We start from the raw sequence: 25,242 nt of genomic DNA, 5'->3' as shown, positions 1-25,242 counted from the left end.
TTGCGGTTCCTCTTCAATGTGGAAGAACAAATCCTGTTGGGTTTCATAGTTCCCCGAAACTATGGATTTCTGTAATATATATATTCTCCAGTCTGAGGTCTCTTTCAAGTTTCAAAGAACACAGGTGACAGTACCTTGCTTTGGAGAATAGCAAGCTTTCCCTCGGGAGTCCATCCGCTATCAACTAGTGTCTTAGGCAGTGTTATTTCATGCAAATCTATTATGATTTTAATAGCCTTTTAAGGGACATTTTGATATATTTATTACTTAAAATTCTGTAATTTACTATTTTAGGTAAAATTTTAATGTCATCCAAGTTTAGGGGAACTGCTCAGGCCCATAGAAATTTTTTTTTATTCTTCTGTTATGGTCTATGGTTAAATTCAGAATTTCACTGGAAACTAATCCATGATTGATTGCCATGAAGTACTTCACAGGCCTTTAACGATCAGGCGTAGTGTACCGTCAAGAGTTAAAGCATTCTCATGGGAGTCGTCATGAAATGATTAACGTAGCTATGTGTACTTGTATGAGTGGTAATTAAGGTTAATTTTCTTATAGCACGCAAGAAAAATATGAAGAGACCTCCTTCCCCTTTAGCTAATCAGGATCCAGAGCCTCCATCGATACCTTACTCTCACGATATGAAAACTGTTGAGTTTGAGGTTGATGGAAAGCTGACGTGCCTGTCGGTGTACGACCCCATCGAGATTTTGTCAAAGGTGAGTCTCTCTCTCTCTCTCTCTCTCTCTCTCCTCTCTTCTCTCTCTCTCTCTCTCTCTCCTCTCTCTCTCTCTCTCTCTCTCTCTCTCTCTCTCTCTCTCTCTCTCTCTCTCTCCTTGGTATACATTTGTATCGTGCAAAAAAAAAAAAAAAGCAAATTCTCAATCTATCTCTCAGTTTTTTTTTTTTTTTTTCTGTGTTAAAAGCAAATTTGTTCATATACAAAACAAACCTTCGGTCTTAACATTAGGATAAATACCCAGTGCCAGCTGGAAACCGGTAAAGTTTAAAATAATTGTGTACGCAAGGGACTATTGGCATCTGTTCTTGGTCATGAGACATGTGGAGCCACCCACATACCCCTCATTAACTCATGACCCTGTTAGTTATTTTCTTACCACCTTTAAGTGAGGACGTGCTTTTCCCCGTCCTTTTAAAGCCGGTTTAGTTTGCCCCCTGTTGTTTTCAATTTGTTGTTTGGAATTCCCGGGTATGTGAACATGAAGCCTTCTCTTGCTGTGTGACTTCCTGGATATCACAAGAAGCAGATAAACGCCCTGATATTTTCTTCGATGGTTTCGACGTCGAGGTACTCATCGTGTAGTAAGTCATAGGTGAAGAAACTCTTAAGGTACAGTTAATTCGTTACCTGTGCTTTGGAATATTGCATATTCATATGGATTGCCTGTAATCCAAAGCTTTGATGTATGTGGATGTGCTTTGGGGAGTAATTATGACTAATTGTGCTCCTTTCCCTGCGGGGAGAGGTGTGCATCGCCATCTTGTTGTATCCCTTTCGAACTAATAGTTCTTAGTTTTTGGGTGTAGAGTGTCACCTCAGACGTAACACGACTCCAAAGGTTGTTAGCTCACATATACAGAATGGCTCTTTGGCCGTGACTGCCTGTATAGTGGAGGTTTCTGTCCATTAAAGGCATTCAGTCAGTAGACAATGATCTGGTGGAGAGGGTGTCAGAAGAGAGGGAAGTATCTCTGTAATTACATGTATGGTGATATACATTGGACTGGTGATTGGGTATGTGAATATCGCTTCACACTGAGTAATCTTCAGATGAATCAGGAGCAGTGAACTGGATGGTGCACATAACTCCGATCTGATAAGTGAAAACACTCTGTATTAGAGTAGACTTGACTCCCGGACTACCACCAGGAACATAGTACATCAGTCACATTACAGGAAACTGATCATGGATGGGGGTCTTCCTCTGACCTTGGTAGAGTGGGAGTACTCAATAACCAGGGTTTTGACGTAGACTCAAAAGTAGTTAGGAACATCAGTTCCAATTTTCCCCGGAATCCGGGATAATGAGTCAATGCAGCACAGGTCATGATGACAGTTACATTTCTTAGTCATGCTCAGTACGGTTTGAGTATGTGTGAGAGAACTTCAGCAGGGCCGGCTTTGACTTGTCAAAGTACTCTGTGGTTACAGAAAGAACTACGTCACCTAGAATGTGGTTATAGAAAGAACTATGTCACCTAGAACATAAAAGTGGTAGACGTAAAGGAACAGGCCAAACAGAGGCGATGGGGCAAGCTTACTCCTTGTTTGTCAAGTTGTACCAATGAGGTTATACAGAAGAGAAGGTCATCAGAGGAATATGGGCCTTCTGGCATTTAAGAACATATCTTTTAAATTGATTGTGATGTTTGGTCTGTGACTGTATCGAAGCTCAAAATTGAGCAATGTTAAGGAGGTGTCTGTCTGTTCATTTAAATTTGGGAGTGGGTTCTTTGTTATGAAAACCCACTTTCAATTTCCTGTATATATATAAGGTTGCCCAGAGGTCCTTGGACACAATTTCCTTGGGTCCTATGGTGGCTGCTCAACAAATGGTGTAACTCATCCAGTACCCATGGCAGGTCAGTTGTTATCTTGCCTAAGATGATGGTATGAATGTGAAATGGAGGAGTTAACTGGCCTCTTTACTTAGGGCAGTAAGAAGAGAGTAACATCATAAGCTGGAATGGACAAGGTACAGGTGAGTGAAGTAGCCATACTTCTTATCTTCCTCGGACGCAATGAACTATGACATTATGTAAAACCCAGAAGTCTGACTCTATGATATTCATGTATGTCTTAGATTCAGAAATACTGGTCAGTTGTTTCGTAGAATTCTGGTATTCAGAAAACTGATCAAAGGTGGCAAACTCCCAGTTGGTTAATAGTACTTACCTCCCACCAAGAGTAAGTCTATCCTAATGTTAAGACCGAAGGTTTGTTTCGTATATGAACAAATGACAAATTTTTAACCAATTTGTATTTTTCATAACTTACAAACCTGAGGTCTTAACATACAAAGGCCCACCTCTAACCACCCCTCTATCAACTAACCTGGGTTGGAAGAATAACTAACAGGGTCACAAGTTAATCAGGGGTATGTGGGTGGCTCCACGTGTCTCGTGACCAAGAACAGATGCCAATAGTCCCTTGCTTACACAATTATTTTAAACTTTGCCGGTTTCCAGCTGGTGCTGAGTATTTATCCTAATGTTAAGACCTCAGGTTTGTAAGTTATGAAAAATACAAATTGGTTAAAAATTTGTCATGTTTACAGCATGGTACACCATGAATATCACTGATTATAAAAACATACCATAACAACAGTATTATTATGTGTATAACCTAGTATAGCTTTTATTAGAAGAATCTTTGCTAACTTCATTAGATATTTCAGTGTTCTACTTAGTGTATGTATCACTTCTGATTATGTAGCTTACATGTATAACCTTTATGTCCCATAGAGTCTTATTTTTTAAGAAAGATAGTTGATACCATTTTACACACAGGAAGAGTATGAAGCATCAATGCCTCCTGCATTAGAAGAACCCCCACCACAAGAACAAGCACGGACACCTACCTTGAAGCCAGTACAGTCTAAAACACCTGTTGGTCAGAATAGCAACAATGGCAGCACAAATTCTAGTACATCAGTGCAGAAACCACCAAAGGTAAATTGTGTAGTGATTCCTCTTCTTGTCACTGAAGTAGAATTTATCACCGTAGCTCAGCATGATTATACTGTATATGATTTTATTACTGATGCAGAGTGGAGAATGGTACTATTGATACATTTTCAATGTGTTGTTTTAGGGTCGGACATCTGACAAGGACCGTGGAGTAGATGTGCAACGGTACACTATCGAAGACAAGAAAACAAATAAACTCCCTGAAGCTTCTTTTAGAGTCATAGAAGATTATTATAAAAACTTACCAGATGCACCACCACTACCATCAAACTATCATAGGTAATTATACTGGATTGATAAATAATTCCTTTGACTACTTTTTGCTTTGTTACTGAATGGCTGGGATTTGTCTTCCACAGTTTTGATGTCTTATTGTATGTATCAGTGAAAATTTGTGCAGATTTTGTCAGTCTTGCCAGTTTTAAAATTCTTTAATTCACAATGTGATTTTAATTAAAATCTTCTGTAGTGGAGGGAGAAATAAGGAACTGTTTCCAGATACAGAAAGCTAAAACTGATTGCTTGTGACCCACAATCTCTCAATCCTGCTTTTGTGAAATTATTTGTAACTAAGACATGTATTGAGCAAACACTTTTAAGTAAATTCTTGTAGGAGGGTAGCATTTAATGAGTTTATGGTGGTTTTAATAATTAGGGTACAACTGAAAATGTTGTCCAGATTGATGTTGATCAAAAGGCAGATTGTTAGCAATACTGATAATATATGTGGGAGAATTATCAGGAAAAACATGCTCCTGTTTATAGAGCAATGTCAGTAGCTTAGGAAGAGAGCATGTTACATGATTAGCACCCAAGTTTTCTTTCTGCCTATGTTAGGAGGTGTAGGAACAAAATTGATTGGTGCCATTGGTTCAGCTGGTAAATGTAGGCTGCCCCCAAACCCCATCCCAAGCTCCAGAAATGTTGAGGTCATAGTATTGTCAAGACCTGAGTGGAACCGCAACGTTGCGTTATATTAGATAATACTAAATACGGTAACATATCACTTATTCTTTAGAAAGTAGGGCAGAAGGGGGATGTGATTATTATTCAGTAGTAAGCAAAATAAAACACTGAACTGAGGACACTATTTCAGTATACTTACATATATATATTCTTGGAATTAATTTGTAATGTCATGTGCTGGTCTTGATCAGTGTTGCAGGTGTCAAGAGTAGCAGTGTAACAAATTCTTGTTTTGAAGTCTGTTTAAGAGTTGCAAGTTTTAATAAAAAACTGACAAACAATATTTTTGAGAGTCCTGTGAAGTTGAATTACAACATGAAGTAATTTATCAAGGAACTAGCTCATCGTTTTGAGAAGTAAATGGAAAAGATGGGAAATTATGTTTTAGGTGTTGACTCATGCTAATGATTTTGTTAGCTTTATAGACTGTCTTAAACTTATTGCTAATTGTGGATGTTAATGGTGTGACAGGATTTTTATCCCTTTAAAATCATTATTGAAGTCATTTAAATTTTTTTTAGATTATTTAAGTCATTTTAATTTTTTCTTAGGTTCATTGAAAAAAGCTTAGAAGAATTAGATGAAGAAGTGGAGTATGACATGGATGAGGAAGATCGTGCCTGGCTACAACTTATTAATGAACAACGAGCTGTTGATCAGCTCCCCCCTGTTGAAATGGAGTCTTTTGAGTTGCTGATGGACCGACTAGAGAAGGAATCTTTTTTCCAGGTGATTAGAAAATACTGTGCTAGTGTTGCATTTTTTGAAGGCACTTTGAGTAACATGAATTTGGAAATAGCTTTGCCTTTATTTTTCTGATTGTGTAATTTTCTAACCCTGTCACTGGCCTTTAGCTGGTGTGTATTTGTTTAGTTTTTTCACAAATTTATTCAGGATAGTCATTACAGTAGGGTTTCAGTTTATGTCCGAGATCCATTCTTACAGCAAGGTTGCAACCCAATTTTGTCTAAGTCGGAATTTTAGCAGACGAAATGATGTGAATCAGTAAAAATAAAAAAATATAGAAAATTCCTGAGCACATACATACAGTACAAGGGTAAATATTATCTTTACATTTACTGTATAGTAAATAAAAATATACAATTCCTTGCCTTACATAATTCTATGGTTGGCTTGTATACTGGGTGTTGCAAATGGGTGTGAGACTGGCTTGATTAGGCTACTCGGTGGAGGAAGGCAATGTATATTCAGGTAGGTATCTGTCTGCAGAACAAACTTGTCTCATCTACATTAAAAACCTGTTTAGTGCAATAACCCCCCTTCCTGATTACCTCATCCAACCCACTAGGAAATTCGCTTGCTTTCTCATCTCCACTAGCAGCTTCCCTATTCACATTAAGGTTATGCAAATTTACATGGGCCTTAAACCACTTAAACTCACCTTTGCTAGTCCCAAACTCTTCACTTTTACTCCCTTCCCCCTTACTTCTTTTCAAGGGATTCAAACAAACTTTTAGCCTTCCCCTGAATCAACATTAGGCTAACTGGGATACATCGTTGATACTGGTCTAACAGCCAAAGCACTACTAATTGTTCCATCTCAATGATGAGACCACTACGCTGCTTCATAATCACAGTTGATTTCATAGGAGCAGATCCTTTCACATATTCAAGTATGCACTGTAGTTTTTTGTAAAAGAAAACTGTTGTGCTGTCTTTGTCTTCCCATCCGTCTGCACTTTAATCCGTACGCCCTCAGATCTAAAAAACTACTGAGGCTGAAGCGATGCAAATTGGTACTTTTTTTTTTCTTTTATCATCCACCCTCCAAATATCACATACCAAATTGCAACTGTCTAGTCTCAGTAGTTTTTATTTTATTTATGGTCAAAGTTAGCCATGGATTGTGCATTTGGCAGCACTTTCCATTGGTATGGGATGCACCCTCATTCTATCGGATCTGGTTAGCGACTGAAGAGTCACGGGTCAAAGCTGATGGTTTTATACAGCATTTTACAATGTACAGAAAACTCTAATTTGCTGAAGAAACTGGCACATTTTTTACTTGTTTATTTTTTATGATTATTGACATAGTTGTACAACTGATCCCCAGCTTGCAGCCGATGTTAAACAGTGTTTTGCTGTTTTTGGACCATTTTATTATGTCAGCTTTCACTTTCATAGAGATGGCTTTTCTTTTCTTCTTAACACTGCCACCAGAAGAATCTGCCTTATTGTTGGGAACCATATTGCAATAAAAGAATTTCCAAAAAAGCAACACAATGGAGAAAGTAAATGAAACACAGTTCAAGATGGCATGTGACGAGTGAGCGACCTAGGCCCTCCTCCGGTACAGTAATACCCTGAACTTGTGCAAGGTTAGGTTCCAGACCCCCCTGCGCAGAGGAGAGTTTTACATTAATTTTGGCATGGTCAATAAGAATTCTAATGTTTACTTCTAGAGTTTGAACACTAAATATGACCCTAATCATCTGCCTTAAATATTAAGCTAACTTTTAAATGAAATTAAAGTTACTGTAATTTTATTTAAAAGTTAGCTTAATGCATTAACAATAAAAAAGAAGTAAATGATTAGTAAAAATATAGGAGTGCGTACATACGTACAACATAGTTCTCTCCTCTTTCCCCCTGTTTCTTTAAGATACTACCATGAATTGTGTAATTACAGTTATATTGTTATTATATTATTATCATTATTATTATTATTATTATTATTCTTATTATTATATTATTATTATTTGAGAATGTTAATTAACATAGTACATACTACATGTACAATAAAAATTCTCTCATCTCAGTGAGAGAAAGTATTTTTATTATTTAATTTATTTAATTTACACATAAAAGCTTTAAAAATTAAAAATTACGTAAAAATCTGAACAACCGTTGTAGGGTTTCTCCAGGATTCGAAAATGTCGCATTTGTGTTCACGTGTCTGTAAAATCCTTGCATATGATAATTAAGTTGGGTTTCAATAAAAAGTTCATGCTGTTGTGAATTCGCACAACCTGAATTTTGTAAGACTAAGGTATTTCTGCCTATAGATGATGTTATTTGTCCATTCTGCTCATAAACTAGTTCCGCTATATTATTATTTGAGAATGCTAATAAACATAGTACATACTACATGTACAATAAAAATTCTCTCATCTCAGTGAGAGAAATTATTTTTATTATTTAATTTATTAAATTTACACACAAAAGCTTCAAAACTTAAAAATTACATAAAAATCTGAAAAACTGTTGTAGGGTTTCTCCAGGATTCGAAAATGTCACATTTGTGTTCACGTGTCTGTAAAATACTTGCGTATGATAATTAGGTTAGGTTCCAATAAAAAGTTTGTGATGTTGTGAATTCGCACAACCCGAATTTCGTAAGACTGAGGTATTTCCACCTATAGACGATGTTATTTGTCCATTCTGCTCATAAACTAGTTCCGCATGAAGTATGAATTTTCATGAACTAGTTCCGCACAAAGTTTGAATTAACATCCCAATGACGAAAGAAGAATTTTTAAAATAAATTTATCAGAGATTGTGAGACGGAACCTCGAAATGACATAGGTCAAGTGCGGCATAACCTGAGACTCTTCTGTATAGCATTAAGTATCTTGATTATACTTTAACTAAGATTCCTGATTCTTGTAGTGCCAGCATACTTTTAGCATTGCCAAAAGAGTAAATTTCTTGGTAAATGTCTGTTTTTCCAGGCACAGTCATGTGGTAGAGACTCTGGAGTTCCAATTGATGAAGATGCTGTTTGCTGCATATGTATGGATGGGGAATGCCAAAACAGCAATGTTATACTTTTCTGTGATATGTGCAACTTGGCAGTTCACCAGGTTTGTAGTTTGGTCATTCTTAAAGTTTCAAGTTTTATGGGTAGTTTTTTTTAATTATAGTTGAAATTCATATCTGATATTGAGATATAATGTACATAAATTAATCATATGTTTTTCCATTGAATAAAATTAAGGTTCACTTCTGCAGAAATAATGTTTGGCAATTAATTTTCTTTGTAAGGAATGCTATGGTGTTCCTTATATTCCTGAAGGACAGTGGCTGTGTCGACGTTGCTTGCAGTCTCCATCTAGAGCTGTAGATTGTGCCTTATGCCCTAACAAAGGTGGTGCATTTAAGCAGACAGATGATGCCCGGTGGGCTCATGTAGTTTGTGCCATGTGGATCCCTGAAGTTTGTTTTGCTAATACCGTAAGTTGCATTTTGAATGTTTGTAACTTGATGACTTATGCCATTTTACTGGAGCTTTCAATCTAATTTGTTTATATTCTATTATTGGATTTGGTGAAAAAAATTTTTACAATAACTTTTAGCACTTTCTGTTTCTACTCATTTAAAGTGTTTTTAAAACTATATACAGGAGTTCCAGTTATCTTAATTTCAGTTACCTTGACATTTGGAATAGAACAACACAGTCAAACTTTACGTTCCATTACAGGTTCCTATTTGTCTACCATGTGTGCTATAATTTTACATTCTTCCTATTTACATACTAGTGGAGATAAAGTTGATATAAATATACCTTTTTGGTAGCCTGATATTTCCATATTACTCCCATATAAAGTATTTTAGCAAATCTTTTTCCTTTTCATTGATGATTTTGCCATTGTTTTCTTACTGCCCTTTGAGTGCCCTCTCCACATTTCAGTATGTTGTCTTTTTAAGGTCTGTCCTCTTACCACAACAAGGTGCTCCTTCTCCCTCTCCTCTCCGTTTACTCTTCTTATGCATTTGGTACTCCATTTACGTATAGTTGGCAGTTATGTTTGGTACTTAGTACTGAATTCACCCTTATACCATTTCTACAACATCCACAAGACCAGTTCCAAGACGAGTTATTCCATCGCAGCCTCTCCAGTCACTACTGTATAAGCTTTGTGTTACCTGTACTGGTTTTGAAGCCTTTCTTTGTCATCATACTCTTATGTGTTATCCATTTCAACCACATGGTCATCTTATTCTGATGCTAACATTTTTTGTGGTACAAATGAAATCAACAGTTTAGAGTACCATCAAAATTCAGATGAATTTTAGAAGTGGCTCTTATTTTATGTCTAGTATGTAATAGTACAATATTACTGTGAACTTAAAGTTTATGAAAAAAGATCATTCTCCTTTCAGGTGTTTTTGGAACCAATCGATAGCATTGGGAACATTCCTCCTGCTAGGTGGAAGCTTACCTGCTACATTTGTAAGCAGAGAGGTGTTGGAGCGTGCATCCAGTGTAACAAAGTTAATTGCTATACAGGTATGAAATTAAGTTTTTTATATTTTTTCCCTAAACTTCCTTAATAGTGTAGTATTGATGTGTTCTAATATCATTGCTTGTAGACTTTCCCAGACTAAATGCTAGGCTTCCATTTGTTGCATGTGAAAATGTTTTTCAGGTTTTGAGAATATTTCACATACGTACACCCTTTTTAGATAAGTAGAATGTGGTGACCTTGACTGCAAAGTTGGTGATATCTTGGCCCTTCGTACGCCAGGTGAAAGTTTGTAACACAGAATGCCAGGTGGGATCTGTGAGACCCCAAATTGAATAATATCCTCCATGGTATTAAAGTTGAACAGTTTTATTGCTTGCAAATGTTTTAATGGATTAGTTTATGAAGCTAACCAACATATATCCTTATTTTCTTCCTATTTTTATTATTTATTCGCTTAAATCCAAATCTTACTAAATTTCTGAAATTTGTTTCAAAGTTTTTATAATTAGGTGTTCATACCATCAATAGGTTTATTTTTCATCATTTTTATTTACGGATCTTGTTCATAACATAATAAATCAAATTTATCAGCAGCTATTGTACCATAGATCTTAACTAGAGAAAGCATCATGAAAATGAAAAGAGACAGAAATTAGAGTTAAAATTTTTTTCTGATTATAAATACGTAATATTTATAATTACTTAAGAAACTCCCTTAAAACATCATTTTGTATTTTAGGGAATGCCTATGCACAGGAATATGAAAGGAAATAAGTAAACCTAAAAATATATGAAATATTAAAAGTTGGAATTAAAAAATCAATTATTCAAGAATCTGGTAAACATTCAACACAAACTGAGAACGAGTGCTCATCACAAATAGGTTTATCGCAGGTTTGGCATGACTTTTGTTTCTTCCTGCCTGTCTGTCTTTCTAGGACATAATCCACATCTCTTTCTTTTTGCTAGGTATCCTTTAGTCTGTGTTACTGAAGTTGAACTATCACCTTCATTAATGGTCCTCCATACATATCTTAGCATGATTTGGCACATATCATCCAGATGACTCAAAACTACATTTTAATGTATGACACTTACCTGGCAGGTATATATATAGCTATATTCTCTGTTCCACCTGGCAGAAATTTTCAAAACTCGCGGCAAACGCTAGTAACCTATTAGTAGTTCAGGCAACCACCACCCCGTTACCGTGGCGCTAGCGCTAGGAACCGTTCCCAATTGGGCCAGATTTTCTCTGCCAGCCGAACCGGCAACATTGTTGGTGGTTCCCTGCTAGGATTTTCATTCTCGTTGCTGACTTTTCATGGATTTTTGGTATCGTACTCGGAAACGTTAGCTTGGCATTCGCTTTGGATTGTTCTTTAAAGATGTCTGATACTGGGAGTATGTTTAGAGTGTGTGTAAAAGAGGGGTGTAAGGTAAGATTGCCGAAAGCTTCGGTCGACCCTCATACCATTTGTAAGAAGTGTAGAGAGAATGTGTGTACTTGGGAGAATAGGTGCTTTGAATGTGAGAATTTATCAGAGAAGGAATGGAAGATATTTATGAAATATGTTGAGAGACTTGAGAAAGATCGTGTAAGGAGATCTGTTTCTCGTAGTGAGAAGTCAAATTCTTCTAGTAAAAGGAGTGAATGTATTTCCTCTCCAGCTCCTTCTAACGTAGAATTGGTAGTTCCTTCTCCCCAGGTATCTCCTGCGCCCGCTGCTGTATCGGAGGAGGCGAACGATACAAATATTGTGAAGGTGTTCGCTGCCCTTGCGTCCATGGGCGACCAGATACAGCGACTTACAGATAAAGTTAGTGCTTTCGATGTCAGTGAAAGTGTAGTGGAGGGGGCGTCTGATCGTCTCTCTCGTGCTCCTAGACCTAGACCTCTGTCAAGCTCCCAGACCCAAGGGAGAAGGCATGTCGACAGCGAAGGGAGGCGAGAGAGGTTTTGTCACGGTCGGAGGTGTCCCTTCGAACAGTCCTGTTGCAAGTTCCCAGGCTGTTTGCAGTTCGCCGCAGAAAAGGCGTAACTGGGAAGTGTGCGTCCTCGGAAGGTTCGACTTCCGAGCGAGAACGTCGTATGCAGTGGTGTCTCGCCCCCTCAAGAGGACTTTCAGGACATCAACTGCTCTCGAGAGACATGCTCAAGATCGTGAGGCTTGGAGTAGTCCTGAGGTGTTGTCCTCCTCGGAAGACGGGGACGCAGTTCCGATCAAGAGGATAAGGATTTTTCGTGCTAAAGAGGACTCAGGGCGCACTGGCGCTATACGTCCTTCTCGGCCTTGGATTTCGATGAGAGAATCTCCTCCTTCTTCTTGTGTATCTTCCCCTCGTCTTTCTCCGTCGGGTAGAGTACAAGATCGCTCTCCGTTAGGTCGCAGTCCCGCTCGTAATCCTCCTCCTTCGTCCTCTACCATTCAGGAGGATAGTACGAAGGGTTTCTTAAGGGAAATGCAGTCCAAGCTGGCAGTTCTGGTGAAGTCTAGGGATGCGCCTGGGCAAGCATCTTCGAGGCGGAAGGACGATTTCCTTCCCATTAAGTCTTCTAAAAGGGAAGACAAGGACGCCTTCGCTGAGGACTCAGGGCGCACTGGCGCTAAGAGGACAAGCGATCGCTTGGTTTTGCAGGACGCAGAACACAGGAAGAAAATAGTTTCGGAAGAAGCAGGACGCAAACGTCAGGACGCGGGACCAATTGTGGACGCAGGACGCAGGCGACAGGAAGCAGGCGTGTCTACGATGGACGCAGGACGCAGGCGGCCAGGACATCGAGAGGCGGCAGGACGCCGACTCCTCGGTAGCCGCAGGAACGCAGGCGGCAGGACGCTATTCCAGTCAACGAATTTAAGGCGTGCAACACGACAATGATTTACAAGACATTTCTTCAGCAGAAGAGGAATTGGAATTAATTGAGGAAAAGAATACGGAACCTTCTTCAGATTATAAGGTTCTAACTTCACGTCTTATTGCTATTTTTGAAGGGGAATTCAAACCGACAGCTCTGTTATCTCCCTTATCACAGTTTTCCTTAAGACTAGACTCCAAAGAAGTCCTCTTTCCTTAAGATGACTATGTCAATTTCGGCGAAGAAGGCCCTTCAACGTGTGAATGACTGGATGAAGGATAAGAAAGAAGCGGGAAAAATCCTTTTTCTTTTGTTTTTCCACCAGCTAAGTTGGCATCGAAGTCCAGGAGTATGGTACGCTACTGGAGGGAAAGTCTAGGCCTGGGAGTGCACCTTGCCTCCTCCCAGGGGGACTTCTCCATTATAGTAGACAGCTCACCGCAGACAGGCGTTACAGTCTGCTAAGGTCTGGTGGACGTCTTCAGAGTTTGACCATCTTTTTAAGGGATTTTTAGGACTTTCGAAGTCCTTCAATTTCCTGGATTGGTCTTTGGGAGCACTAGCGAACTCCCTAGAAGAAGAGGATTCGCAGGATTTAGAAACAGCTAAGAGCATTATGTCCTGCATGGACAAGGCTCTGAGAGACGGAACGAATGAACTGGCTTCGTTATTCACAGCAGGAGTACTAAAGAAGAGAGCTGTTGTGTTCTTTCGCTTCAAAAGGAGTTTCTAACTCTCAGAAATCGGAGTTGCTGTTCTCTCCTCTTTCGAAACAGCTGTTTCCTTCAGAGGTGATTAGGGATATAGCTCTCTCCCTTTCTCAGAAGGCCACTCAAGATCTTCTCTCGTCTTCAGTTAAGAAGTTTCTTACCACCCAAGTTGGTTAAGAAAACTCCAAAGGATACTAGGCCTTCGCAACAGCCCTTTCGAGGAAGAACATTCGCTCGACCCGCCTTTAGGGGTAAGAGAGTACCCACTAAAAGAGGAGCCAAGACCACCTCTAAAGAATGAGAACTCAGTCCTCCAGACGACAGTGGGAGCCAGACTTCAAGGTTTTTGGGAAGTTTGGCAGAACATGAAGGCAGATCCCTGGCTGTCAACGTAGCTCGGGAAGGGTACAAGATTCCTTTCTGAAGAAACCTCCTCTCGCAACATCTCCGAGAGCCCTCGGGGCAAATTACAACGATTTAGTGAAGAAAGCGGCTCTGTGGGAGCAAGTAGCTTCAATGCTAGAGAAAGGAGCCATAGAGCCTGTTTCTTTGGATCACGAATCTCCGGATTTTACAACCGTTTGTTCCTGGTTGCGAAGTCCTCGGGAGGTTGGAGGCCAGTTTCTGGACGTAAGTCAACTGAATCTTTTCGTAGGAGAAAAGACCAAGTTCACTATGGAGACGAACGATTCAGTACTGGCAGCGGTACGTCCAGGGGACTGGATGGTGACCCTGGACTTACAAGACGCGTACTTTCATATTCCGATTCATCCAGGAAGCAGGAAGTATCTAAGGTTTGTGATTCAGGACAGGGTCTTTCAGTTCAAGGCCCTATGCTTCGGCCTTTGCACAGCCCCTCAAGTGTTCACGAGGATGATGTCCAATGTGGTGAGATGGTTACATTTAAGAGGGATCAGAGTGTCTTTTTATCTGGACGACTGGTTGATAAGATCCCAATCAAGAAGTCAATGTCGTAGGACTTGAGTCAAACATTGGACTTAGCAAAAGACCTAGGTCTGGTAGTAAACATGGGAAAGTCTCAATTGGATCCCCACAACAGATAGTATTTTTATGGGATTCAGATATCGTCAGTGACTTTTCGGGCTTTTCCGTCCCCCGAAAGGCAAGCCCAATGCATTCGGAAGGTGCAGGACTTTCTAAAGAAGGACCGATGCTCAGCAAGAGAGTGGATGAGTCTACTGGGCACACTCTTCGCTAGAGAGGTTCATTTTCTTTAGGAAGACTGCACATGAGACCTCTACAGTTTTTCCGGAAGGATTCATGGCCAAGAAAATTGCAAACCGGATTCCTTCCAGTTTCTAATTCCTGCCGAAGTAAAGGAGGAATTAAAGTGGTGGCTAACTCCAGGCAGGTTAGCAAGAGGGATGTCGCTTCAGCAGAAGAGCCCAGATCTCGTCTTGTTTTCCGACGCGTCGGACGCGGGTTGGGGAGCGACATTAGGACCTCAAGAGGTGTCGGGACTTTGGAGCAAGGAAGAAACAAAGTGGCACATAAACAGGAAGGAACTGATGGCAATCTTCTTGGCCTTGAAGCACTTCAGAGAGTTGATTCGAGACAAGACAGTGCAGATCAACTCGGGGACAACACCACGGCTCTGGCATACATCCGAAAACAAGGAGGAAACTCATTCTTTTCCCCTTTACGATCTGGCAAAGGAAGTTCGCTTTGGGCGGAAGAGGGAAAAGGTCGTGCTACTCACCAGGTTTATACAAGGAGAGAAGAATGTGGGTGCGGACCTGTTGAGCAGAAGAGAACAACTTCTCTCGATGGAGTGGACGTTGCACATGGAGGTTTGCCAGAGCCTGTGGAAGTTGTGGGGCCGTCCGGTAGTAGATCTGTTTGCGACAGCCAGAACAAAAAGGTTACCAACCTATTGCTCTCCGGTTCCAGACCAGGAAGCAGTGGGGGCGGTCGACGCCATTCCTGATGGATTGGTCAAACTTAGATCTGTACGCTTTTCCTCCGTTCAAGGTACTGGGGAAAGTGATGAAGAAGTTCAGGGAGAGCAAGGAACGAGGATGACCTTATAGCAACCGTTTTTTGGCCGGCCCAAAGTTGGTTCACAGACGGTACTGGAATGGACAGTAGATACGCCAAGGACTCTTCCTCTAAGAGTAGATTTACTCAGACAACCCCACTTCGACAGGTTCACAAGAATACCCTCGCTCGGGTCTGACTGCGTTCAGACTATCGAACGTCTGGTCAGAGCGAGGGGATATTCTAGAGAGGTGGCCAGTGCAGTGGCTAGAGCCAGAAGAACCTACCACAATCACAGTATATCATCGAAGTGGGAGAATTTCCGGAAGTGGTGTAAGAAACAGGAAAGTGTCTTCATCCAGTACCTCTGTGACCCAAATCGCAGATTTCCTTCTATACTTGAGGAAGGAATTGGGCTTGTCAGTTTCGACAATCAAAGGTTATAAGAGTATGCTAACCTCAGTGTTTAGACACAGGGATCTAGACATCTCGAATAACTTAGACCTTAGAGATCTGATTAGGTCATTTGGTACGAAGAAACAATCACAATGCAGGCCACCTGCTTGGAACCTTGATGTGGTCTTGAAGTATTTAACTTCTAGCAAATTCGAGCCTTTAGAGAAATCCTCTCTGAGAGATCTTGCGCAAGAAGAAAAACTATCTTTCCCTTTTAGTGGCAGCTTGGCAACGGCTAAAAGAGCTAGTGAGGCTTCAGTCCATATCGAAGAAGGTGGGTGATGGAGACATGGCAACGCAGTGTGTTCATTCCAAGAAGGTTTCTTGGCCAAGAATGAGAATCCAGCTAATCCTTGGCCAAGATCCTTTGAAGTTTTGGGTCTGGCTGAGTTAGTGGGTCACGAGCAAGAAAGAGTTCTCTGCCCAGTGAGAGCGTTGCGTTGTTATATGGAAAGAACAAAAGATATCAGAGGGAATTCTGATGCTCTGTGGTGTTCAGTTAAAGAAAACCCAGTAGACCCATGACGAAGAACGCTCTAGCCTTCTTCATGAGAGAGTTAATTAGAGAAGCTCATATGTTGTGTCAAGAGCAGAGCTTTGGTATTTTGAAAGTGAAGGCTCATGAAGTCAGGGCAGTGGCGACTTCATTAGCTTTTAAAAAGAATTTAGCCCTCAAGGAAATTATTGAATCCACATATTGGAGAACTAATTCAATATTTGCGTCTCATTATCTTAGGGATGTTCAGACAACCTTTGATAATTGTCAGACGCTAGGTCCATACGTGTCCTCTGGTACAGTATTGGGCAAAGGAGTTACTACCCCATAACCTTCTTTTAAGCTAGTTGATTTTATTAGGTGATGGTGTTTGTGTTTTTTGGTCGTCTGAGAAAAGTGTGCGGTACTTTTATCAGTCTTGTTAGTATTATCCGGTGATGGTGTGTGTGTAGTTCAGGTAAATGATCTATTACTAGCTTGAATGCCGTGGTATAAGAGGGCTGTACGGTTCTGTCAACACATTGGTCACGTCCAGTTGTCAGTTCCAGTCTTAGCTTCTTCAACATACAGGACACTTCCTTGTTGAGAGCTACTAAGGTTTAAGCAGGCTTAGAGGCAGGACCTATGAAGTCAGCTACCCTTAGCAGGTAAGGAACCTAGAGTTTTAATAATATTTTAATAATATTTTTATACTCTAATAATGTTGCTGTCTTTGACCCACCTCCAAATGTGTCAATCAGCTATATATATACCTGCCAGGTAAGTGTCATACATTAAAATGAAGTTTTTATGTTAAAACAAAGTTTAATGTATACTTACCTGGCAGGTATATATATAGCTATATTCTCTGTTCCACCTGGCAGAAATTTTCAAAACTCGCGGCAAACGCTAGTAACCTATTAGTAGTTCAGGCAACCACCACCCCGTTACCGTGGCGCTAGCGCTAGGAACCGTTCCCAATTGGGCCAGATTTTCTCTGAACCCTGTCTCCTGAGGGGAGGCGGGTGGGAATTAAATTATATATACCTGCCAGGTAAGTATACATTAAACTTTGTTTTAACATAAAAACTTCATTTTATGTGTGGCAAGCATAATTGTTCTTCAAACTCTGTGAAGGATGTCCTTTGCTGATGTGGCCCTTTATATGCTGTAAAATTTCTTATCATGAAACGCAAAAAGGCATTGTAACAAGCATCATCTAACTTCCAATAAAATATAGCCAATGGCCATCGATATGATTTACACTTGTACATGTAGTTCTTCACAAGCTGATCTAACTGATCAACACCCCCTTTTGTTGCATTGTAGTCAAGTTTAACATATGGTTTGAAAGGTTCTTCTGGTTCTGGTTCTGTTGAAAATTGAACATAACGATAAAACAGCAGTATCTTTCCTTCATGACGTAACTACAGATCATAATTCCATCTTCCTTGGAAAAGCCAAATTCTGTTGAGTAGACTCCACAATCCTTTGATTTTTAAATGAAAGAGGAATTCCCATTTTATTCTTCCTCTAAGTACCCAGCATTGAAAGATTCTTGTTAAGAAGCTCTTTAACTATGTCCATTCACATAAGGTAGATTCGTGTGCCTACGAGACGTTTGTTTGGCGGCCTCTGATTGGCTGGTACCGGGAGGCAGACTGCTCACTTAGTGGGTCATATTTTCGTTTGTAGCTTAGAAAACTAGCATTGTTTACATTTCTTCATTTATCTCACGTTTTACAAAAGATAGGAAAGTTTTGGTCATACGAAAGGATTCGGTATTAAATGTACAATTAATTAATCTTTTTCTGAAATCAATAAGTTAAAAACAAAGGAATTACAATGAGTAGAAGTGAAGAGAGAAACATTTCATTCGTTATACCTGTTTTTATTTAGCATCGGATTTTGCATAATTCATGAGATCAAGATAAAATAAAATCTTGTTTTTTTTAAACAATAAAATCACCCTGAATACGCTGGTGCTTTCAGATTTTAGATGCATGGAATGTGTAATGAGAAAATGAAGAATATGTCTTATTATGTTGCAAGATATCGTGGGGTCTGGCCCTCTTAGCTAGAGCCGTTGGCGCGTTGGCAGTTGCCAACTGGCGATATGAGAAGTTTGCAGTTTTGAGAATATGTATTTATCGAATTATTATGTCATTACATTTTCTGTAAATAAATGCATAGATTTCCCATTATGACTTTCGAACATTTTTACTCAAGTATCATATATGTCTGTATTTCTGGACATATCTGACAAAAGAAAAGTAAATAATCAGATGGATGCATCTCGGTGTTGGCTTCAATTTAGTCTAGGTGAGAAATGTGCATGCTTTATGAGGCTCACTGATAAATAACAGAACTTGTTTCTCTGGCCAATAACATCAAAAGTTTGTTTGGAGGTAGGTGGGTACCACCATTCAAGTCTACTACACCGCACCGGGTGCATAAAGGTGGTACACATAGTACCACCAAAACTCCTCTTTTCAGATAGGGACTTCCAATCATTCTGTAATTTCGGTTTGAAGAGTTTGGAGCAAAATAAACAGTATGACACGATGCCAGACGTATGATGATCCCAAAAAAATATTATTACTGCTTATAGTAGTGTGTAGGTGACAGATGAACTGCGTCTCGACAAAAAATCACAAAACCAGACAAGCGTAAACATGTAATAACTTCAACCCAAGTATAAAACCAGTTGTATTATCATTTACTGTATTTATTTATTTATTCACTTATTACATTTTACAAATAAAAGATATGAACACCAGATAAATGAAGGTAAAAATAAAGCCTTATAGTTACTTTATATATAAAAAACCAAACCAGAGAAAAAGTGAAAAAGCAATTTTTTCTGAGGACAAGAAACTTGAAAAATTAGTTTAGATACCCCTGATGCCCCTAAAGTTGTTTTCTGTGATGAAACTAATCTTAGAAAACGTAGAAAATGACATTGACCGATTTTTGAAAGATATACTATAAATTTGCGATTTCCATATTTATTGGCGGGGTCTTTCCGCTTTAGTTTTGCTCTTATTTTTGTTATTACGTGCTTTATTACTGTTCTATTTTGATAATACTTTATGTGCATGTTCCAGGTGCGATATACCAACATTCTGTAAGACCGAATTTCTATTCAAGACTGTAGTTTTCTCACCGACCACCAGTGTCCTTTGTACAAGGGACACTGAGTTTCACCTTTTTTTTTCATCAAAATCATTTATTTTCATACAATCAACTTACCTGTCAGATATATACATAGCTAAGACTCCGTCGTCCCGACAGAAATTCAAATTTCGCGCCACTCGCTACAGGTAGGTCAGGTGATCTACGGCCGGCCCTGCCATGGGTGGCAGGACTAGGAACCATCCCCGTTTTCTATCATATTTTCTCTGTCGCCGGTGGTATCAAACATTTGTTGTTATTACCTCCTGACTTAGATTCATTTTTCAACATTTGATCAACGTTTTTCGGCTTTTTGGTGACGTATTTGGATCGTGTTTTGGCATTCGCTACTGTGGACTGTTTTTGGAATAACTCTTTTGGATTTTTCTCAGTATGTCTGATTCAATGTGAGTGTGCGAAGGTGTGTGAATGTAGGCTGCAGGGTGAGGATACCGAAAGCTTCGGTTGATCCTCACACTGTATGCCGTAAATGTAGGGGGGTTCAGTATTCTGCTATTAACACTTGTAAGGAATGCGAGGGTTTGAATGCAGAAGAATGGAAGACTTTGACTTCTTATTTGAAGAAGTTAGAGGGATAGAGTTAGACGACTGAAAGGTGTGAATTCAAGGCCTATTGAGCCTTTCACGGATAATTCTAACCCTACTACTGTAGATTCTCCCATAAATCTTCATGCTCAGAGTGTCTTTTCGGATTCGGCATCGGAATCGCCAATCTGAAAGCGACTATTCGAGACATGAAGTCCAAGATGGCGGACTCGAAAGGTAAGGCTAGTGATAGTGAACATTTAGTGAAGTGAGTCCCATCATTGTTGTGGAGGGGGCGTTTGATCGTCCCTGCGGCGCTCCCAGGCCTAGACCTCTTCCAAGCTCACATGCCCAGAGGAGAAGGAAAGTCGAAAGCCTTAAGGGTTAGGTCGTGGGGAATCCCCAACGGTCAGACGTCCCTTCAGCTAGCTCTGCTTCATGGCAGCCAGCTCAAGGGCGCTATACAAAAAGTCCTTCGCGAGTGTTTTCTCGTCCTCTCCCTCTCCCTCACCTAAACGAGGGTGGAAGGAGTCGAACTTACGAGACCGCTGAAGCGTCATATGAAGCAACACATTGATTCAAGCCCGGAGCGCTTCTCGGATGACCGCCCCGTCTGCTATTAAGAAGGCGAAGGTGGCGTCAACGTCATCTGACGCTTTTGAGGAAGTAACCCCATCAGGCTTCTTCCCCAAGTGATGACGAGAACCGTCATGCACTAGACCGTAGGAGAAGCGTCAAGAAAGATAATTGTGGCGGTTCAGGAACAATGACGCTCGGAGAGCGGGAAACGTTATACAAGACGTCTTCTAAAGCGCAAGAGAAGCAGCAGGTTGTGACGCCTTCCAGTCGATCAAACGGGAAAAAGGAAAGACTTTCATTCCCTTAGCCCCTCTCCGATCAAGAGTTTGTCTCCTCCAGAAGAAGAAAGTTCTGAAAGGAGAACGGAAACTCAGAATTATCACGAGTTCGCAGCAAAACTCGGATGATGACGATCATGGAAGAGAGGGCTTATCCAACTATAAGGTGTTGACTACCATGCTTCTGGAGGAATACGGAGACGAGTTGACTCCGGCTGCTCCTCCTTCTCCGCGCTCGTCTCTTTTCGAGTGCGAAGACGAAGAAGCCTTCGTCTTTTCTGAAGATGAAGGCCCACCATCTCGATGAAGCGGGCTTTACACTCCTTAGACTCCTGGATGAAGTCGAAGAAGACTTAGTCAGGACAGTATTTGCATGCCTCCAGCAAGGTTAGCTGGGAAAAGAGGCATATAGGTACAAGACGGGGGAGGATATGGGTATCGCTCTCTCCCTTCTACTACAGAGGCAGACTTTTCGACGTTAGTTGACGCTTCAAGGCGTCCAAGTCTTAATTCTGCTCGTATTACATGGAGTATTTCAGAACTGGATCATCTCCTCAAGGGACCTTTCCATATATTGGAAGTCTTCAACTTCTTAGATTGGTCCCTTGGGGTGATGTCCAAGAAAGCTCACGATTCACAGGGAATCGAACCTGAAGCCTGTTATGCATTTTGTCTTGCATCGACAAGCAGTACAGGATGGATCTTTGGAAGTCTCTTCATTATTTGGAGCAGGTCTTTTGAAGAAAAGGACGGTTGCTAGTTGGCGCCTTCTTAACAAAGGCAGTCTCACATGCTCAGAGGGCAGCTCTACTGTATGCACCTCTGTCTGACTATTTGTTCCCTTCTCAGTTAGTGAAGGACGTGGCTCACTCTTTAACTGAGAAGGCGACGCAGGATCTTCTGACGCAGTCAGCTAGGAAGAAGAAACCTGCTTTAGTATCTGACAAGAAAGGACCTAGCACTTCTACGCAGCCCTTTCGAGGTGGTCCGATCTCCAGACCTCCCGCAAGAAGGAAGGCTCCAGAGAAGAGAGGTAGGTCCGCCTTTCGTCCCTTTAAAAAGGGAAAATGAAACATTTCTCCTCCAAGCACCAGTAGGTGCCAGGCTCCTGCGACACTCCCAAGCCTAGACCTCTTCCAAGCTCACGAACCCAGAGGAGAAGGAAAGTGGAAAGCCTTAAGGAGGTTGTGGGAATCCCCCAACAGTCAGACGTTCCTTAAGCTAGCTCTGCTTCGTTGCAGGCGGCTCAAGGGCACTATAGAAAAGCGTCCTTCGCGAGTGTTTCTCGTCCTCTCCCTCTCCCTCACCTAAACGAGGGTGTAGGAATCGAACTTGTCGAAACCGCTGAAGCGTCATATGACGCCTGACAGGGATTCTAGTCCGGAGAGTTTCTCAGATGACTCTCCGTCTTCTAGCAAGTAAGCGAAGGGGGCGTCAGCGTCACCTGAAGTGTACGCGGAAGTACCCTTTCCTTTTTTCCCCACCGAGTGATGACGAAAGAACGTCATGCAACTGGACGTGGGAGAAGCGTCAAGAGAATCATTATAGCAGTTCAAGAGCAACGGTCACTCGAACGCAACGTCGGAAGGACGTGACGCTTCCAATTAAGAAGGTCTCGTCCTCTCTTACCTGTTCAACGACAAGCGTCATACAGACGGGAAACGGCTAAACGTTCTTACAGAAGCGTCTAGTGCGAGAGCGAGAACAGGTGCTTACGAGAGTTTCGTAACGCCAGAGAGAGGTAAGACGTCGTTTAGACGCGAAGCGTCATTGGAAACGGAGCATAGACATGACGCTCCGTCCAATATTATGACGCCAGGAAGGAGCCGGCCGAGCTGAGAGTCTTCCAAGCGCGAAGCGTCATCGAGACGTCAGCAAAAGACGTCATCCATGACGCTTGGCAACGGGAAGCGTCATGTAAGCATGAAGAGTCTTCTAAAATTCTAGAGAAGCCGAAGCTTATGACGCCTTCCAAGACTATTAGAGCGGGAAAGTGGAAGGATTATCATTCCCTTAGCCACCCTCTCCTGTTAGGAGTTTGTTCCGCAAGAAGGAAGAAGGTTCGGAAAGGAGAGCGGAGACGCTTTTAGATCCCAGAGTTAGAGGAAAACTCGGATGACGAATATAGTGGAAGAGAAGGTCTGTTCGTTTTCTACTAGTCTAACTAAGGCAAGGTATTGACTAACCTTCTTCTTGAGGAGTACGGGGACGAGTTGACGCCCAACACCACCCCTCTTGCCTCCATTCGGAAACAGGGAGGGACGCACTCCTCGTTCCTTTACGAGCTCACGAGAGACCTATTACTTTGGACGTATCACAGTAACATCTCCCTGATGACAAGGTTCTTACGGGAGAAAGGAATGTGAGGGCGGACAGGCTCAGCAGGAGGAACCAGGTCCTTCATACAGAATGGACTTTACACGAGGAAGTGGTGTCTCGATCTCTGGTCTCTGTGGGGAACTCCTCAGGTGGAGTTTCTTCGCAACATTCATTTCATAAAAGGCTCCCAGTGTTTTGCTCGGTCGTGGAAGATCCCAGAGCACTTATGGTAGATGCCTTCCTGCTAAATTGGTCTCGAGAGACGTTTTATGCTTCTCCCCCATTCAAAATCCGGGGTTAGTAATGGAAAGTTTGTGGCGTCAAAGGAGACGAGGATGACGTTAATAGCCACCTTTTGGCCGGCCCAGGAATGGGTTCCCGGAAGGTGGTAGAGTGAATCGTAGACTTTCCAAGATCCCTACCCGGAAGGACGGATCTTCTCATACAACCATCAAACCTCTCCGCTCTCGCTCTGACTGCCTTTCGACTACGAAAGACTTGTCAGAGCGAGAGGCTTTTCTCGCGAAGTAGCAAGCGCTATCGCGAGAGAACGCAGAACCTCCACTACGAAAGTATACCAGTCGAAGTGGAAGGTATTTAGAAGGAGGTGTAGATCCAAGAAGTTGTCCTCCTCCACTACCTCTATAGCGGAAATTTGCGGATTTCCTGCTATTACCTGAGAGGAAAATCTCATCTAGCCGTATCCACAATAGAGGGATATAGAAGTATGCTCTCGGCTGTATTCAGGAAACAGAGGGGATTAGATCGGGCAAGATAATGAAGATCTCCACGATCTCATAAGGTCTTTTGAGACTTCCAAGTCTAAGGAACCAGTACCTCCGAACTGGACACCTAGACGTAGTTCTAATATCTGTCATCGGAAAGATTCGAACCTCCTCATCGGGCATCGTTTAGAGACATTACCCGAAATGCCTATTCCTATTATCTTTAGCTACGGCAAAGAGAATTAGGGAATTGCATGCTCTGAGGATGAAGTAGCATTCAAGGGAGACTCAGCGATTTGCTCGTTTAAGACCCGTTTTTAGCGGGAAAACGAGAATCCTACGAATCCCTGGCCTAAGAAGCATTCGAAGTCAAAGGCATGTCGAGTCTCGTAGGCAGAGAAACAGAGAGGTCTCTCTGCCCTGTTAGAGCTCGGAAGTTTCTACCTTCAGAGAAAGCATCAAATGGGAGGCTCTAGACAAGGTCTTTGGTGCGCGGTAAAAGACCCCACAAGACTGATGTCCAAGAATGCGCTGGCATTCGTTGTAAGAAACGTCATTACAGACACTCATAAGGCCTGTCCTGACGAACAGTTACAACTGTTGAGAATAAAAAGCTCATGAAGTGAGAGCTATAGCGACGTCTCTCTCGTTTCATAAGAATATGTCGTTAAAAAACATAATAGATACGACATTTGGAGATGCAACTCAGTATTTGCATCTCATTACTTAAAAGACGTGTGTGTGACATATGAGATGTTTTTTTTCTCTAGGTCCTTTCGTATCGGCGGATACGATTCTGGGTACGGGAGCCGACACCAATCCTTATATATATACTTTTCTTCTTTTTGGATATGGTCGAGTCTCTTCTAACAATAGAGGACTTAGGCTAGCACGGGCGGCGCTTCTATGTTGTTCAGTAAGAGAATTCTTGTCATATCCAATTAGTTGAGTATAATTTATTTTGAAAATTATGTATGTGCGTAGCGGTTTTGAGTTACGATTGTTGTGACGAGTTCGGGGATAACTCTTAACAATCTGTAGTTCTAACATATGGTTAGGATCAGGTGGTCGGGATTGGTTGTGTGCTCCTTCATAAGGTGATTGTCATATAAGTGGATCAGCACCCATTGACAAAGTCCTTTTAGGCTCTGCCGAGTAAGTGGGGTAAGGACCCCCATCGGCAGACCCACAAGAACTCTTGGCCATAGATCATATATCTCGCTAAAGTTTCTTCA

At 41.3% G+C, this 25,242-nt stretch overlaps 1 protein-coding gene across 8 annotated transcripts in view; it reads left to right on the top strand.

Moving 5' to 3' along the window:
- The window catches only part of LOC135197995 (bromodomain-containing protein 1-like), a 221,667-nt gene that overhangs the window by 30,969 nt on the left and 165,456 nt on the right, over nucleotides 1-25,242 (top strand). For 7 of the 8 annotated variants that reach the window (XM_064225327.1, XM_064225326.1, XM_064225323.1 and 4 more), the window contains exons 3-9: nucleotides 562-722; nucleotides 3,535-3,696; nucleotides 3,839-3,993; nucleotides 5,232-5,409; nucleotides 8,373-8,504; nucleotides 8,686-8,874; nucleotides 9,805-9,931. In XM_064225327.1, coding sequence (XP_064081397.1) covers nucleotides 562-722; nucleotides 3,535-3,696; nucleotides 3,839-3,993; nucleotides 5,232-5,409; nucleotides 8,373-8,504; nucleotides 8,686-8,874; nucleotides 9,805-9,931 — 1,104 coding nt within the window. The remainder of the gene's footprint in view (nucleotides 1-561; nucleotides 723-3,534; nucleotides 3,697-3,838; nucleotides 3,994-5,231; nucleotides 5,410-8,372; nucleotides 8,505-8,685; nucleotides 8,875-9,804; nucleotides 9,932-25,242) is intronic. The other variant, XM_064225328.1, reaches the window with a different exon arrangement.

This window comes from Macrobrachium nipponense, chromosome 21 (genome assembly GCF_015104395.2).
Source record: "Macrobrachium nipponense isolate FS-2020 chromosome 21, ASM1510439v2, whole genome shotgun sequence".
Classification (NCBI taxonomy): domain Eukaryota; kingdom Metazoa; phylum Arthropoda; class Malacostraca; order Decapoda; family Palaemonidae; genus Macrobrachium; species Macrobrachium nipponense.
This window is presented reverse-complemented; position numbering and strand designations above follow the sequence as displayed.